Source organism: Lineus longissimus, chromosome 11 (genome assembly GCF_910592395.1).
Source record: "Lineus longissimus chromosome 11, tnLinLong1.2, whole genome shotgun sequence".
Taxonomy (NCBI): domain Eukaryota; kingdom Metazoa; phylum Nemertea; class Pilidiophora; order Heteronemertea; family Lineidae; genus Lineus; species Lineus longissimus.
Genome location: NC_088318.1, coordinates 16,502,849 through 16,520,382, shown reverse-complemented (window position 1 = coordinate 16,520,382; position 17,534 = coordinate 16,502,849). Strand labels below are relative to the sequence as shown.

At 40.6% G+C, this 17,534-nt stretch overlaps 3 protein-coding genes across 3 annotated transcripts; 2 read left to right on the top strand and 1 right to left on the bottom strand.

Annotated features, from left to right (window-relative positions):
• Positions 1-6,682: 6,682 nt before the first annotated feature.
• Positions 6,683-8,552, top strand: LOC135496403 (chromosome transmission fidelity protein 8 homolog). Its single transcript, XM_064785745.1, has 3 exons — positions 6,683-6,790; positions 7,034-7,157; positions 7,415-8,552. Exons 1-3 carry the CDS (start codon positions 6,768-6,770, stop codon positions 7,637-7,639), a joined length of 372 nt encoding a protein of 123 aa, XP_064641815.1. The 5' UTR covers positions 6,683-6,767; the 3' UTR covers positions 7,640-8,552.
• A 972-nt stretch (positions 8,553-9,524) lies between these two features.
• On the top strand, positions 9,525-14,339 carry LOC135495703 (putative phosphatidylglycerol/phosphatidylinositol transfer protein DDB_G0282179). The gene is made up of 4 exons (XM_064784562.1): positions 9,525-9,944; positions 11,237-11,332; positions 12,604-12,791; positions 13,039-14,339. The coding sequence occupies exons 1-4, from the start codon at positions 9,662-9,664 to the stop codon at positions 13,117-13,119; spliced, it is 648 nt and encodes a 215-aa protein (XP_064640632.1). The 5' UTR covers positions 9,525-9,661; the 3' UTR covers positions 13,120-14,339.
• A 599-nt stretch (positions 14,340-14,938) lies between these two features.
• On the bottom strand, positions 14,939-17,351 carry LOC135495822 (triple QxxK/R motif-containing protein-like). The gene is made up of 4 exons (XM_064784794.1): positions 17,280-17,351; positions 16,875-17,029; positions 16,451-16,536; positions 14,939-16,114 (listed from the first exon to the last, which is right to left on the bottom strand). Exons 2-4 carry the CDS (start codon positions 16,954-16,956, stop codon positions 15,968-15,970), a joined length of 315 nt encoding a protein of 104 aa, XP_064640864.1. The 5' UTR covers positions 16,957-17,029; positions 17,280-17,351; the 3' UTR covers positions 14,939-15,967.
• Between the last annotated feature and the right edge of the window lie 183 nt (positions 17,352-17,534).

Below are 17,534 nucleotides of genomic sequence, written 5' to 3'. Positions count from 1 at the left end.
TCCGATGACGAGCTGTTCCATAAGAAACCGGTGGTGTTACCGGATTGGTATAATAACGATGGTAAGACAGATTTCGAAGATTGGGTGGAAAGAGTGCGAATTGTGCAGAGGGTGAACCATTGGTCAGAGGAGCAGCTAATGAGTTTTGTGCCCTTGCGACTTAAGGACGATGCTTTTCGTGTTTACAAAGACATGCATGATTTTGAGAAATGTAATTTCGATACCTTTTGTGAAACTTTCAGGCTGCGGGGTTGCCCTGCTGATGTGAAGGTATTCAAGGCCAGACTGGCGGCGCGGCGTAAGCTTGAAACAGAGACTTACGTCCAATTGGCCGCAGACATCCGTCGTCTGGTCTTGAAGGCCTTTCCATCGGCAGGAGTGGCGATACGGGAAGAGATGGCGGTGGACTACTTTACTCAGGCACTAACCGATAGGGAAGTTCGGCTCCAGGTCAGGCGGGCCGACTGCGACACCTTGGACGATGCTTTGTCTAGGGCGCTGGCTGAGGAAAGTTTCCAAAGGGCCGAGAAACCTGGAGAGGCTAGGAAGGGTCCCCAGAAGGTGAACATGACGAGGCCGGGTGTCGCAGACGGACCGTCGGGACCTGGTATGCAGAAGCAGATAGACGCGCTTTCGAAAAAGCTAAATGACGCGCTGGTTGCTCTCGGTCAGATTAGTACAGCCCCTGGTAGGAGGGCTCGGCATTGTACGTATTGTGGTCGTGATGGTCATGAGATGGGTTTCTGTTTTAAAAGGAGACGTGACCAAGAACTTGAAGCTCAGCAACAGCAGGGACTGCCCACCCAAGGTAACACAAATCCTCAGTCAGGACCTTCTCAGGGGCCTCTGGGCCCTGGTTTTCATCCTGGTCCTAATCCTGGACCTAATCCTGGACCTGGTACGGGAAATCCACATTTTTAGATGGGGCTGGCTCTTCTGAACTGAACCCTGAGAGGGGTCAGCCTGAGGCTTTTGATTATGTGCGGGGGCAATCTGCACATGTTAGAATTTTGATGCATGGGGTAGAGTTCATGGCTTTGCTGGATACAGGTTCAACTTGTACAATTATTTCAGAAGATTTACATCAGAAAATGAATGTGTCTGGTGGGGCGCCTTTGATGCCATATGATATGGAAATTTTGAATGCATCTGGGGGTACCTTGCCAGTCTTAGGAGAAATTAATGCTAAGTTGGAGTTTCCAGATTTGCCAAGTCCTCGTCCTGGTAGACAGCATACTTTTGTAGGGCCAGTGGTAGTTGCCGCTGTGCCTGGGTTGTGTGTCTTGGGGATGGATTTTCTTTCACCAATGAAAGCTTCCCTGGATTTAGGACATAGATTGTTGCGATTGTTTTGTGGGTGTGTGCCCATTCATTATAACCAACCTGACTTGGCATTTTCTTGTTACAGGGTTTTTGTCGGGGAGACTACCACCATACCACCATCGTCGGAAGTTGTGTTGACTGGGAGAATTAGAAGAAGGGGCGCGCTGCGGTTGCAGGAGGGAATGATGGAAGGTGTGCATCATGGTTTTTCGTTGTCCGGAAACAGACCATTGGTGGCCAGGTCGGTGGTCTCCGTCGACAAGAACGCTGTACCAGTACGACTGATGAATGTTCACAAGGAACCATACATTTTGCAAAAAGGTCAGTGTATTGCTATATTACAACCTTTTGAGTCGCAGCAGGAGACTGATCTCAAGGTTGGTGAAACTGAAGATAAGTTGTCAGAACCTTTGCAGAAGTTGTATGAAGAGAGTCTTGGTGAACTTGATGAGGCACAGGCCGCTGATTTGTACAAGCTGTTGCTGAAGAATGAACATGTGTTTTCTAAGGGTGACATGGACTTGGGTCGTACAGATGTAGTCAGACATAGTATAGATACTGGGGATTCTCCTCCTTTGCGAGAACCAGTGCGCCGGTTACCTATTCATAAGTATGCTGAGGCTGAGAAATGTGTACAGGATATGTTGAAGCAGGGGGTGATTGAGCCTTCAAGCTCTCCTTGGAGAAGTGGAGTAGTATTGGTGAAGAAAAAAGATGGCAGCACTAGGTTCTGTATTAATTACAAGAAACTGAATTCGGTCACCAAGTTTGACAGTTACCCTTTGCCCAATATTACTGATAACTTAGACGCTTTGAGAGGGGCCAAGTGGTTTTCAACTCTAGATTTAGCTTCCGCTTATTGGCAATGTGAAATGGATCCTGATTCGGCTGCTAAGACTGCCTTCTCAGTGGGACGCCATGGGCTATATCAGTTTACTAGGATGCCATTTGGACTTTGTGGGGCCCCAAGTACTTTTGAGCGTTTAATGGAGTTGGTTTTGGCTGGGTTGCAGTGGGAGATTGCCATAATTTATTTGGATGATGTGGTCATTTTTTCGTCAACATATTCTCAGCATCTTGCAGATATCCAGAAGGTGTTTGACCGTTTGGGAGCTGCCGGGTTGAAACTGAAGTGTAAGAAGTGTTTGCTGTGTAGACGTGAAGTGGAGTACCTTGGTCATGTGGTTGGTAGGGATGGAGTAAAGACATCTTGGTCCAAGATACAGAAGGTAAAAGAATGGCCGAGGCCTAAAACTGTCACCCAGCTGAAGAGTTTCTTGGGCCTTTGTGCGTATTATCGTCGTTTTGTGCTACGGTTTGGGGAGATTGCTACCCCGTTATATAATTTGACAAAGAAACAGGTGGATTGGGTATGGACAGCTGAGTGTGAACGTGCATTTGAATTGTTGAAGGAAAAGTTGTGTACCGCTCCGGTGTTAGCCTATCCTGATCCAAGGAAAGAGTTTATTTTGGATACGGATGCTAGTGGTCATAGTATCTCTGGAATCTTAGGACAGGTGAATGAGTCTGGGGGTGAACAAGTTGTGGCTTATGGCAGCCGGGTTTTGTCGAAAGCTGAGAGAAACTACTCTGTCACACGCCGTGAACTGCTGGCGGTAGTTTATTTCATCAAGCAATTCCGACATTACCTGGTGGGGAAGGAGTTCGTACTGAGAACAGATCATGGTTCCTTACGCTGGCTGTTTAATTTTAAAGACCCAGAAGGTCAGGTTGCTCGCTGGTTGGAGTATTTGGCTTCATTCCGGTTTAAGATTATGCATAGGCCAGGTGAGAAGCATGTAAATGCGGACAGTTTAAGTAGATATCCCCTGGAGGAGGGTGAAGAGCATGAACATTCCATTAGTGAACCAATAAGTGACATTCAAGAATCAATTATAGAGGATCTGAGTACCCAGGTGGAAGCTGAGGAATGCACTCGTACATGTAGTTTAGCTAGCCCTGAGTCTGAGTTTTGTCGTGTTTTGAGAATAGATGTTGATGCTCCTGCAGGTATAGTGGAGGCGCAGAAAGCTGATGGTGACCTAAAGACTGTTCGGAAGTGGTTGGAAGCTGGAGAACGTCCGCCGAAATCGAAGTTGCTCCAGTTCTCATTCGCCCTTCGTCGTTGGTGGTCGGTGTTTGGTCAGTTAGAACTGAAGAATGATTTGGTTTACTACAGATGGGAGTCAATGAGAGAGAACAGTAGTGAACTTCGTGTAGTGGTTCCTGATAGTATGAAATTAGAAATTTTCCGATTGGGACACTCTGATAACACAGCTGGTCATTTTGGGGTGCATAAAACCCTAAGGCGTATACGTCAGACTTTCTATTTTACAGGCTTGGATGCGTTTGTGAAGGAGCAGATCAAGAAGTGCAGGACATGTGAGCGGCGTCGTAGTCCGATACCTCATAGGCGAGCACCTCTTCAGGACATGTTGGTTTGCAGACCGCTTGATAGGATTGGAATGGACATCGTTGGACCGTTTCCGGCTGGTAAAGATTACAATCGCGTGATTTTGGTCGTCCAGGACTATCTGACAAAGTGGGTAGAATTGTATCCTTTACCTTGTCAGGAGGCTGCTGTGGTAGCCAGAGTTTTAGTTGACAATTTCATCACTAGGTTCGGAATCCCATGGAGCTGGCATTCTGATAAAGGGCCTAATTTTGAGTCGAATCTTATGTCTGAGCTTGCTAAGATTTTAGGAATCTTGAAAACCCGAACTACGAGTTACCACCCACAAGGTGATGGTTTGGCAGAACGATATATGAGAACACTTTGCACGGCTTTGTCGAAGTTTGTTGATGATCATCAGAGAGACTGGGTGGAATACTTGCCAATGATTCAATATGCTTACAATTCTAGCGTCCAGGAGTCCACTGGTTTCACGCCTGCACGGTTGATGTTGGGACGAGAGATGGTGACGCCGTTGTCGTTCGTTGCTGGTAGACCACCTGGTGAGCCGTGTGATGACGTTGGTACTTACGCAGAGGATGTTGAGCAGAGAATGAGGTCGGCTTTTGACATGGTTGAGGAGAGTTTGGGTGCCGCACACAAGAGACAGAAAGTGGTGTACGATTCGAGGAAGCATGGGAAAAAGTTCGAGTTAGGAGATCGTGTTTGGTTGCATTCGCCGGCGGTCAAGCGTGGATTGAGTCGGAAGTTGCATAAGCCGTGGACTGGACCATTCGTGATAGTGAAAGTGCTATCAGACGTGAATTTTAAGATTCAGCTGGAGGGCGGACGCAAATCGTACGTAGTGCATTTCAATAGGCTAAAACCGTGTTACTCAGATCAAGTGGCGCCTGAGCAGTTGTCTCAGTCAAATACTGAGCAAGCGGCTGCTGCTGTTGAACCGCGTGATGTGACTGTGACTGTTCCAGAATCTGGGAGAGATGTACCAGGAGAAGTGGAGTGGCAGGATGATGCGATAGACTTTGACCCGGAGGATGTGGAAGTGGAAACCGAGCCTGTGGTTGTTGTGCCTGCGGTCTCGCCAATCCGTACTAGGAGGGGTCGGAAAATAGAACTGCCATTTCGATTTCGAAATGATTTTGTAATGAGATGCAGAAATTTCAGCCTTTCCAGGGTCAACCTTGAAGGGACGTGATGGAATCATAGTAATTTAGATAATTTCTGTCATTTTCCAGGTTTAGGAGATGAGATGGGAAACTGAAGAGCATATAGTAATTTTTCTGCTTGTTTTCCAGATGTGTCGTGATGTTTGGTGACTTTGTATTTGAACATGTTTTGATATTTTGTGCATTTTTGATGTCATGAGGGCATGACATTTTTAGAGGGAGGGGGGTAGTTGTAACGGAAGTCGTTATGGGCCTTGCATGGTTAATGGTTATGTCATAATTTTGACCTGGTTTGCTTGGGCCTATAATTTGGTAATCTCCTGAGGTATTTTCAAGTGATGATCGTTGGTCTCCTTTGTGTTCTGGGCTAATGATTTTAGCTTCTTTTGTGTGGCTTACTTTGTAATAGGGTTGGTGAATTCTGGCTGTTACGGCAGGCATTGGTTCGTTGAGATGAGGTAATCTTTCTGTATAAAACTGGGCCCTAGCTTTGATCAGTGTCCATACCTAGCGCGCTTGCTACCAGACGGGTAGACCTTTTCTTTCTGTGATTTTGCTTGGTTCCTATGGCTGAGTAGAGCCTACATTTTTGTCTCATCTCTCTGAACCGCTGCATGGTGTGACACGCCCAATCTTCACCATGTATGTCATGTACATGGGAACGTTTGCTGACTTTTGGCTTTTCTTGTGAGTATAAACCCTCAAATTCCGAGTTCCGTATTTCTGCCATGTGACCTATAATTTTACCCCCTTCGTGTGCCTCTAGGGCTGGGTTTGTCAATATCCTGTTATGGCCAGACTGACCGGGTTTTCCTGAGGTTTCTTTTAGTTTGTTTGAGTTGGAACTTTGTGTGAAGAAGCTGGGCAAAGTTGCCCACAATTCCTGTCCGACATGTCATGATCATGTCACTTGTTTTATACTGGATTTTGATAGTGTTTAATCTTGTTCTGACTTCCCTGCTTGGCATAGGTTTTGAGTTACATAATCAGAAAGTGATTCCAGGTGATACAAGTTCTGGGGAATCTTAGTTCGGAGTGTTCCATGTCTTGGTTGGTGAACTGTTTTGGGCCACCCTGTATAGATTTACATTGGCTTTGGTTCATCTGACTGGTACTTTGATTAATAGGTGATTTCTCCTCCAATTAGATGTCGTTTTGACAGGGGAATTTAGGCTTCTGGGTTGTTGGTAGAACAAGTGTGGTGAGAAGGAATTTGGGTAACCTGGGGTCATATCTGGTTGGCCATGCAGTTTATTGGGTTGGATGAATGTGAAGTGAAATCTGGAATCTAGTTTGTTCATAATAAACATATTTTGGGTATATTCTAGCGCTTATAATTTATCGGTCAATGCACACCCCCACAAACTCTGGTTCTCGTCAACGCTGGTGAAGGTTCATTCATTTTGCCAGGGGTTGACGGGAACTCATTAACGACAATTCCATTCACAAGGACGGTCGCTACATACACATACGTCGGAAACAACAGTAAATGCGTAGTTTCTTGTAAGCCGCATATTGAGTAGCACTTAGGTTTTAAGAACTCCATAAAACATGTATTTGCCAAAACAACAGCTAAATCAACACTGACATTCTGTGAGAACCAAGAAATCAATGATTTTTTTGGAACTACGGTTACGGTTGGAGAACAGGGAGTCTACGACACCCGTGCATTGGTCTTTCCCTGTTAACTGGATTTTAATTGGAGGATTAGAAAAAAGCTGTCCAATCAAATTTGATGTTACAGAAAAAGAACATGGCGGCATTCGAAAACAATTTTCAGCGAAAATAGACATAAACAATTGTTTTGTGGCCGTATCTGTGATTATATTACCGTAGAGTTCGTTCATTACAATTGCAATAAAACAATGGTACAATTAATAATTCAAATGTAGGTATTTCATTTTCTAAGTTTTGTTTATTTAACATTATTATCCATTTTCGGACAACCTGTTTTGTCGGTGTAGTTATAGTGTGTACTTTCGTATGGTTCGAGATATTCGGACACCTTTTATTTCCAAAGAATATGAGATCTCAAAATGGGTTGGTTTTACAGTTTATGCCCGGCCCCTGACATTATCAATGGTATAAGAGGAGGATGCTATAATTTCCAGATCTTTTTCTTGTGTTTCAGACCCAGCGTTGAGTTGGGCTCCTCCCCTGAGTGGGCTGTTGTTGAACTTCAAGGTGATCTAGAGACAAGACATGGTGATGACCTGTCTGGTAAACCCATTGGAAATCTTCACTTCACACACAAGGTAAGGTATATATTGGCTGCCTTATCCGAAATGCGTTGGTCTTATATCAGAACTTGTTAATCCTGAATGCTTTAGGCGAAATTCATGCCTATTCCACATGACAGTGCCATACAGGGCAAGCAGGGTTTCCACCTGATTAGAAAGTATATTTTGGTACGCACTATTAAAGTGCCAAAACCTCAAGAGGCAGATGGGGAAGGCTTCGTCCACAATGATTTTGTTACTCAGATTTTAGAGTTTTCTTTTCTCAATTTCAGGGTATTCCTGTTCTTATAATCGGACACCATATTCTCTATGGAAAAGTTGTGAAACTTGAAAAACCTTTTGCCGTTATTGAAAAGTTTGACAAGACTAATCATATGGACACGGATGCAGATGAAGTTAATCGGATGAGTTACGATGTCAAGGCTTTTGTCTATCGTAAACTCTTCTTTAAGACGCGGCCAAAACCAATAATTGCAAATGTGCCAAAGAAAATATGAGGAAATTATTGTGTTGTGCTGTGTGTTGTCAATGTTTTTTTGACTGAACGTTCAAACGTAGCAGGCTGCTGAAACCTGGTTTGTCATTCGGGATAATAACGGATGCTTGCAAGTTTTTGAACTTGGTGTAAAGGGACATCACATCAGGTAAAGTCTTATCTCAATGTGAGACCCCTATCTCAATGGAGACCCCTATCCCATCGGGTGAATGTAGCACTTGATGCAGATAGTGGCATTGGCAAAGATGCTGAAGTATTTTGGCACAAGGTTAGTTCATCACGTGAACAATTTGTTCTCAAAGAAACTTGATGAGTTGTCCTTCATGTACCGGTACATGTGGATGAATCGTGGCAGGAGATGATTGTCAAGTGGGTCTTTTATTGTCCCTCATCTTTTTTCTTCCAAATCCAAGAAAGAGAACTTACCAAAATTTGTAAACTTTGCATTGTGAATACATTGGATAAATTATTGCCAGAATTATGCCATTTCATTCTCCGATGAGGTTAGGATAAATTCTGTGGTTTTGAGCGTAATGACTCCACCATTACGCACTTCCAATATCTGGGTTGGCACATGGGAGACTGCTGCTGTCCTACTGTATTCAATTTGTACATATGTACACAGGTTATAATCAAAATGCATTTACATACTTGTGTTTACTAAGGATAAATACAAAATGCCAACAGATATATTCAGGATGTAGTATTTGTTTGTCATTGTTGACAAATGTTTAATATTCTCGAGTTGTAAACAATACTAATCCTATAATCTTGATGTAGTCATACGTGTAATACAATGTGTTCTTGTGTGATGATGTCTTTGGGAAAGAGTTTCACTTTCAACACGGGTAAAACAATAAATTTTCAAAAACACCATCAATATCCATATTTGTGCTGTTATTTTTGATTCAAGAGTCTTATATATAATCAGTAAATCAAAAGGAAGACCAGTGGCATAGTGGTCAGAATGCCAGGGACATTACCAGGTGCTCATGGCTCAACTCTTTGTCTTCGTGTCATTGAACGAGACACTCGACCCTAAATTGCTTTGTCCTTTGAGTGAGATGTAAAATCGAGGTTGCTTGTCCCTGGTGTCTTTGTGATGGTAAGCAAACACCCCACCAAGTGAGAAACTTGATTAGCTTGTGATAGACTCTACCACAGGCTGAAGACTAAGTAAATAGTACAATATAACCAATTTTCTCCTGTCCATAGTGGCACATAAAACACTCCTCCTGCCTTGGAGGAGGAATACCTTTTGGAAAAAAACATCTCAAAGTGCAAAGCTAAAGAACAAGGTCCATCCAACAAACCGACAATTAACTCATTAAATTGAAGTGGAATCTGGGATCTGGTGACTAGGAAGCAAGTATTTGAGAAAACGTATTTGAAAATGTCTTTGGGTGATGAAATCAGTGATTTGACATAGATTTATAAGAAGTAGAACAATTGAACTAAGTTGTTGACTAAGTAAGTCAGATATATTGATGATTTTGCACTCTTGATCTTGATGTGTAATAGTGCTAATTATAAACATGTGTAGAGCATGTGATATTTGCTTGACTATGATGAAAGAGAATGGATTTGCTATGACCCCATTATAAAATTTTGTCGTTCTGTATTCTACATGTATATAAGTATCTACACCCAAAATAATTTTTTTTGGCCAGAAATGATATTTTTGGAAGGTAAATGCCAAAATGATAAAAGATATTAACCATTTTGTAAGTGTTACATTTTTTTTGAACCACTCTGTACAACTCCTCCTTTAACATCATAAATTGTCTTCTTTGCCCTAATTAGCAAATATTTTGATACAAGATAATATTTTGATTAGAGCTGTACTTGCTCTCTATTCCTTTGTTCCCCTATCAGTTGAATGGGTAAGCCCTGACCTAGTATAAAACAATGGGCTAAATGAGGTGGCCCAGTTCAGGTAGAGATTTCTCATATATACTCAACGATCTCCTGAATTCCTTGCATTTAAAACTTGTGTTCACTCTGTGATATTTTAACGTTTACAATGGCTGTTATGAAGAAATTTGCCATCGCTGCAATCTGCATTGTAGCTGCGGCCTGCACCGTCTATTTTGTCTATTTCCGCCATCCTCCGGCCGCCAGTATCCTCGACAACAACAAGAGTAATGACATGCTGCGACAAATTCGAAACGTGGATGACGATTATTCGTACGAAGAGGATGACTATGAAGAAGGTGACGTAACCCCGGAGAGTGCCAAGAAAAAATGGGAGCGCTGGATAAAAAAGCATGGTCATGTGTCGATTGGAGAACTTTACAACAAGTGCGGTAAGATCTTATAAACTTTACATTTTTGCGATGGCCTTGAAATCCACTCGCTTTCAGGTAGTGCCAAGTCGACCGCTCTGGTCCGGCTTAGCTCACCGGCCTGGCCGAAGATAGCCCAAAGCTCAGTTTGCAGTTGAGTTATGTAATGGATTATTGATTTTGAACAAGTCTCCTCAGAGCTAAAAACAATGAGTTATCCTTGAACAGGATCCAGTTTCAAAACATGACCTTAACTCAGGTCATGTGCTGTGCTAATATATCATGGGATAAAAAAACTTCCTGTAAATAGCACACTCTGGTGTACTGTAATTAGGCCAATAAATTGCATTACTCTGTCAGTTTAAGTGATAGAACTACAGTGGTCTAATAAAAGAGGCACTGTAGGCGCATAAGTGCATTACACTGTAAACTGTTGTTCATTATAAATTAGATGTTTTAGAATGTGTTTATGGGTTTTATAGCAGCATACAAATAACTTCGTGGCAGGACTTTGTACGGCCACTTGGTGTCAGGCGTACTATTATACTATTATCGATTGTTTTTTTATACGTATTGAGCGTATAATGTCAAATCATTTGTTGATTGTTGATACTTTGGAACTAATTGTTATAAAGTTGATGGACTAGCATTGTTTTCATACCTCAAGCCATCATCATGGGAGTTAAGTACAAATGCACTTGGCATGATTTCAAGATGACATTTCTATCTGTTCCTGGGAACATTTGCCTAATCAGTAGCCTATATCGAATTAATCTGATATTGTCTTTGACTTTCTTGAGTCTGAAGGCAGTTTTTCCACCAAATCATGTTTGTGGTTTTCAAAGGCACAGAGGTCATGAATATGCTGCTCCCTGGGAGAGATTGGTCGCCTTAGCCCCGGTAGGCAACCAGTCTTTGAGGGAAAACTCCAAAATAAGGTCTGGGCTTGACAGCCAAGAGATGGCACACAGACTAGGAAATGGAAACTCCTAGATAAAGCTGACCAAAGAAGGGAGTGCACTGGCCATATTGGCGGCCAACGGAGTGCGCACGCAACAACAGCCAATAAAGCCTGTATACAGACCACTTTGGTTAGGCATCAGACCTAAAGTTTTGTCAAGGACTGAAGTTATAGTTTAGGCAGGTTGATAGGAGAAGAAGAAAACATGCTGCTCCCCCTCCCCACCCAGTGCACCAGTCTTTCAATTCATTATGCTCACTCACGCTCTCTCCAAATGCCAAGTACCCATTGCTCGAACCATTGCCTTATTTTGGGGGAATCTGTTTTATCATTTTGGATGTTGTCTTTTCAGAGGGCAATGACAAGATAATGGTTGGGAAGACGATATTGGTCGAGGACAAGAAAAATGGCGGCGTGACGTCATATACTCATGCCAACGCAACGTGGGGTAAGATAACAGTAGAACCTCCCTTAACGAACACCTCTCTATTAAGGAAAACCTCTCCATTAAGGACACTAGTTCTGGTCCCAAATTGGTTGTTTCATTTCTAATGTCATTATTATAGATTGCACCAGTTTAATGAAATTTTGAGTAAGACAGCTCTGTCAAATTTAACCCAGACACCAGGACAGATAAAGCTGTGATAGGCTTTCACCTTGTTCTTTAGACTTTCCCCTGGTGTCTTGGCAGCATGACTTGGACATGTGGGCCAAAACTAAGGATGGGCTTTTTGACAGCCAGACCACTTGATATTTCCCTTGTCAGACATACTTTCGTGAAAAAGCCAAAAATACCGATTTGTTTCCTCGTTATTTCTGGCCATTTCATGAAACAAGAAATTTAGACCCGCCACATATTTCTCAACTTCATATCAGAGGAGAACTTCTTATCATTAAATTCACTTCAAAGCTTTAAAAAAAGCTAATGCACTTGAAATGTCCTCAGTTTTTATTATACAATAGTGGTGTCAATCAATAAGATTAATGATTGTTTTATGAATGACATCGATATCACCGCACAATGCCTATCAATCCAGAAATAGGCAAGAAGTTATCGGCTTGTTTTGTGGTTCAGTGGTATCAATTCTTGGTGGTAAATTGACCATTTTCAGGTGGTTGACCTCGAGTGGTTGACCTGATTTTACATAATCATGGGGTCAAAGCCATTGTTTCATTTCATTTTGATTGATCAGTTATATTGTTCCAATCATTCACAGAGTGCGTGGGTTGGGTAATTCCAATTTGATATCAGACACACTCAACGAAATCAGCTGTTTGCGACTCAGGCGGGTAAACTTTTGAGTGTTTTTTTTTTCACGGTCCTTTGAAGTTCATAGCATTATTAGATTATGAAATAATTTTTATGACGCTAATTAGTCAACAAGTTGACAATGAAATAGTGAGAAATGAAAAAAAAAATTCCCAACAACCAATTTCAACCAATTCTTATTTTTTTGGGTCACCCTTTTATCATATGATCTGAGACTAAAATTGATAAAAAATAAGCATGTTTTTTTTTTCCCCGCCCACATAGATTTTGAGTCTGACCGATTTTTGTTTTATTCTTGTCTCAAAAAGGTTTAGAGACTGAAGAAAAATATTCCTGGACCAACAGTATTTACAAACAGCATACCCCTTTATGGAATCGGTCGGAACCCCAAACTTTCTTCATTCAGCTTTCATGTCTTTAACTTACTGTTCTTGTTTTTCATTTGATAGAAAAAGAAGTGACCGACGGCGAGCTGTTCATCGATGTCAAATACAATGGAAAAGACTTGTACAATAACCACTGGGACTTGTGCCATGTCGAGGATGACAATGAAAAAGACAGAATCATCTTTTGTCCCATCAAAGCGGGGAGACAAAATATCATAAAGAATATAAAGATTCCTATTTATATACCTAAGGTAAGATGGGTTAATGAGAGTAATTCTTGAACTTGATGTCTTCTTTATCTTCAGTTTTAAAAGACCAAGGACCAGGAGCTTTAAAAAACTTGCAAAGGCGATAACAGCGTACTCTAGTCAAAGCTGCCATTATTTTTATCCTCAGGTTATCAAGTCTAGCCCACACCTGCTTATAAAGTGTAAACATAAGAAGTTTCAAGCAACAATAAGGGCTCTGTACATTCTAATCAAAAGCTCTCTCTTTCAGGGTGAATATGTGACCAAGGTCTGGGCGACCAACCAAGACAATGAAATATTGGCATGTGGATTCTCAAAGTTTGTGTTATAAGACAACTTCAAACCAATAGTATGAAGACTGGCTGAGGATGATGAGTGATAGCATTAGCAGGGTATTAGGGTATACTTATTACACCCTTGCTAATCAGTATTCTTTGCGTCAAATATGTTTTCAGCTATCGTCTTCATCAGGAATCCATATCACTTCAACTTTCACACCCAAATGCATTTTCATTTTTATTAGAATTAAATGAGTTTTTATGTGGAACTTTCAAAATAGTTATTCTATTGTGAAGTTTTATATAAGAAATTTGTGAAGATGGTGCTAAAAATTACAAAGCATAATAATCTGTCTAAGAATGTATGATATTTGCATACTTTGGGGTCATTCATCGAGAGGTTTCAGGAATCAGTAGAGCAGGGAGATTCTGACAAAACCGCCCTGCAATGTCACAGTAGGAGAAAATTGAAGAAGGTTGTTATTTCAACTACACAGAGAACCCAACTGCTAATAATTTAGGAAGATAAGTTTGCCAAAAGATATGCCAATTGAGAAAATGGTAGATAGGCCTAGCTGATTTTTGGCAGTTTTGAATTTGATTCACCAAGGGTTGATTCGTGTACCCTCTTGATGGATCATCCATTTCATTTCTGTAGTGTTTAAATTTCGACGGTTTCAGCTGAAACATAAAAGGTTACATGTAGTTAGGTTTTGGGTAAGTGATTCTGTAAAAATGTTGTGATATACATGTACATGTATCTGATTTTCATATGCAAAAATTTGTATCTCATAAACATTTGAAGTATTTTTAGGATACCCAGTTCATGACGCAGAATAAAATGATGTGTTTACAGTACATGTGTATTTTACTTCACCTTGCCATCATTTCTTTCACAGACGACTTAAGTACATAATGTACTGCATACAACAACAGTCGAATGACATGTGTGTGTCATTTGCAACATAGCTCATTACACATCTTACTAAAATTCTAGTCTATTGGGCTAATCATGTTGGGGAAATAGTAGTAGTTTGTACAAGTTATTGGTCAAAAGTCTGCCTGAGGATCTTTGGGATAGACGTCCTTTTTTATCAGATTTTGGATTATTTAGAAGGGGCAGACGATTTGTCAGGATTCAGCAGGATTCAGCATTAACTCATCAAAACTTCATTTATTTATTATCTCATTGTTGTAAATACATGTAGTGTCTTTAAGGTGTGTTTTGTATGAAAATTGAAAATATGTAGCCATAAAATACAAAATAAAATACTACATGTACAAAAAAGTGTTTGTGTGTATTTGTTGTGAATTTGATCTTTGTGTATTACATGTCTGTTCTTATCACAAGGGATTTGTTTAAAATCAAGAATAAGGAAAAAAAATTCTGTTCTTTTTTGTGCAGCTCCTTAATCTTGATAATAATATTGTCAGTAGGAAGTCAGGTTGAAGTTTTATGTTGTAACTTCTGTCCACCTGAGACGTCCTTATTGGTGCCAACGTGGATGTATCCTGTCCATGATGACTCAGAATTAACAAGACAAGTACACTGTAGGTCTCACTCTCTCACACCATCATTTCTTAGCATGATGCTGCAGTTATAATGAGGCAATGAGAATTGTCAGAGTAGTTCAACTGGTCACTGCGAACTGGTCACCTGTGCGGAAAGTATTTATCGATTGAATTTCCCTTGGCAATGCCTTAGTTGGAAAGTGCCTGCAAGGACAGATTTTGTCAATGGAATTCACTTGGACATTGCAGTGGTTCGGGGACACAACTGCCTGAATTAAATTAATCCACATGAGGGATGACAGCCTTTAAGCAGCAGAAATCGCATGATTCAAATAACAAACACAAGACAATTTTTTACTTCTTAAATATTTATTGAAGTATACACATGGAAAAAACGTATCCCATCAATATCTGACGGGTAGTATCAAACTATTCATTGTGTTGAAGAATGTGATGAAATCACGGAATGACAGAGAAAATCTACTATCACCTTGAAAACTAGAACCCCTTAGTTTGTTAAAGTTAAAAGTTAAAGTCGGCTGGGCCCGTGCCCGAAACGCGAACGGCCCATGCGGCCAGAGCTTATCCTGGTTTCCATAGCATTGAGCGACTAGGAGTGCCACTGATCCCCCTCCCTTAAGTAGACTTATTGCTACAAACAAATAATATTTTTCATTCTTTTTTTCTTCAAATTTCAGATTCACTCGATGCTCCATCAATCAACATTTGCATAGCAGTCTTATTTTTATTCCTACATTAAAAATAAACAGAAGCATATAACATATTCTACAAATATTTATCTAAAATGGCACATCACAGAAACCCAACAAACTTCTTCTAAATGTTTAAGTAGAAAATTCTGCTAGTAATTACCGGTAACAGTTAGTTTATTGCATGATTCAAATTAAGAAGGCGTGTGTCGAGATGATTATAGTACATATGATAATTAGTGATTCTATGGAGAGAATGATTCAAATATCAATCTGAAAGTATGAGAAAAGTTTGTCAAGTATTTGCAAACATTTTCTGATACATCTCAGAGTCAACTCCAAAACAGGAATGTTATCAACTTCATTGGTGCCACCAGCAATCTCTCAAAGCACTCCTCCCAACAGAATTTAAAGTTTGTTTCATTCATACGAATCATCAAAGACAACTGACTACAATAAGCCAATCATTGGTCATCACTCACACTTGATATTGATGAAAACCTGCATCATTATTAATACGCTGTTTTGCGAAATTACAAGTTTTGGAATGATCCACACAAATTATTAGAAACGAAGTCGCAAAAGTATTTCACCAACTGTTATGGCTGCAAAAATAAGGGTATTTACAGTATTGTATCAAATGTGAAGGCGGTTCATTCAAGCAACATTGTCCAATTGATTACACGTCCGATGTTTCCTGGTGTGTCTGTGCAGAGTCCATCTTCTCCTGACCCACTACCTCATCTTGTGGACTAAGATATGCATAAAGGAACACATACACTCCCACTATCACAGCTAGAAATCCCAGCATCAGCAGCACCACATCCTGAAACAGTTGGAAAAGGAGATCAGATTCTACAATCAGTCAGAAGTTGACAGTAACAGAAGTTGAATAAAGGTTCCCTTTATCCTGCCAAGCCATAGCCAGTGTCCAAGCTGATTGAAAGTGACCTGGTGCAGAGTTGTTAATGGGAAACGTCAACGTAAATCTACCAATTAGAACATTCTCCCCAGTGCTAACAATTTGAAAAATATCTGATGCGGTCTGAATTGAACACCGACCACAATGTTTTATTTCCTACAACAACAGTGACTACAATCTGTCGAGAAATCTCTCCTCAGATAGTACTCCGGTGTGCCTTGGTGGTATACCGGGCATTACCTGAATAGACATGGCTGACTTTTTAGCATCAGCCCTTTTCTTCTGAGCCTTCATTTCTCTTCGGCCAATTTTCACATTCTGTCGTCCTGCAAAAGCGACACGGCATTCATGAAATTTTTACCACACTACAACCTAATAAATAAAGAGATGAAGAGCCCAAGTATTAAAGCTTGCAGAATGATACAGATAGCATCAACATTTTCATTTGCAACCCATCCATGGAAAATGGAAGTGCACACATTAGCCACAGAGGTAAATTTTGGCAGTTTTGTCTCTTACATAGGGGTATGTCATGACTGTAGCTATTCAGGCACTGATGATTAAGCCCTGGTTCTGGTAATGCCAGGCTTGTATTCCATCCATTTCCAAACCTCAAAGACAACAAAACTCCTGTCAACTGGGATTATTTTCACCTCATATTTACCTATACTTCTCCTGTACTGATCATCAGGCCTGAGAGGAGGAGGCTTGTTCTTTGGAGAAACGTACGTGTCCTTCTTGGGCATCCTGTAAAGTGTATGATCTATTGTTGGCAAGGTCAGATTAGTTTGAACTTGAAGCCATGCATGAGGAGAGAATCTGAAACAGGACAATGAATGAATTTGAAATTGGAAGAGAAATTTCGATATTTAAAGGGACTATAGCCAGGCCTATATAGGCAGCAGCTAGGGCTAGGCAGGCAAGTCATAAATTTCATTAAGAATGAAATATTTTCTTCAAAACTCTTAATTTCAGGATGAATTAAGGCACATACGGATGTCACTGCTCAGAGACAGAGACTATCTTAGATAGTTAACGGAAATATTCATTTCATTTTACTTTTTTTTACCTCGATTGAAGGAATAAATTGGGATTAAAGGAGGAAAAAATCGTAAAGTTGGCGAAGTTGGCAGACGATGTGTTTTTTACTGTGTTTGATGTAATAAAATTTTCTTAATTTTTTTAGCAACATCGATAACAAAGTTACAAAACTATGGCAATTTATGAAAAAAGATAATTCTCTCTGATAAATTATGATTATCATATGATTATAACCTATTCTACATTCTATAAAACCATTTTAATTATCAGCTTTTGTGACAAC

Excerpts from the sequence above, each read along its gene's own strand:
- LOC135496403 (XM_064785745.1), top strand. The coding sequence starts at position 6,768 with ATGGTACAATTAATAATTCAAAT. Across the intron at positions 6,791-7,033 it reads GTACAATTAATAATTCAAAT|ACCCAGCGTTGAGTTGGGCT; the intron begins GTAGGTATTTCA and ends CTTGTGTTTCAG. Across the intron at positions 7,158-7,414 it reads ATCTTCACTTCACACACAAG|GGTATTCCTGTTCTTATAAT; the intron begins GTAAGGTATATA and ends TCTCAATTTCAG.
- LOC135495703 (XM_064784562.1), top strand. The coding sequence starts at position 9,662 with ATGGCTGTTATGAAGAAATTTGCCATCGCTGCAATCTGCATTGTAGCT. Across the intron at positions 11,333-12,603 it reads TCATGCCAACGCAACGTGGG|AAAAAGAAGTGACCGACGGC; the intron begins GTAAGATAACAG and ends TTCATTTGATAG. Across the intron at positions 12,792-13,038 it reads TTCCTATTTATATACCTAAG|GGTGAATATGTGACCAAGGT; the intron begins GTAAGATGGGTT and ends TCTCTCTTTCAG.
- LOC135495822 (XM_064784794.1), bottom strand. The coding sequence starts at position 16,956 with ATGCCCAAGAAGGACACGTACGTTTCTCCAAAGAACAAGCCTCCTCCT. Across the intron at positions 16,537-16,874 it reads TCAGTACAGGAGAAGTATAG|GACGACAGAATGTGAAAATT; the intron begins GTAAATATGAGG and ends TCGCTTTTGCAG. Across the intron at positions 16,115-16,450 it reads AGTCAGCCATGTCTATTCAG|GATGTGGTGCTGCTGATGCT; the intron begins GTAATGCCCGGT and ends CAACTGTTTCAG.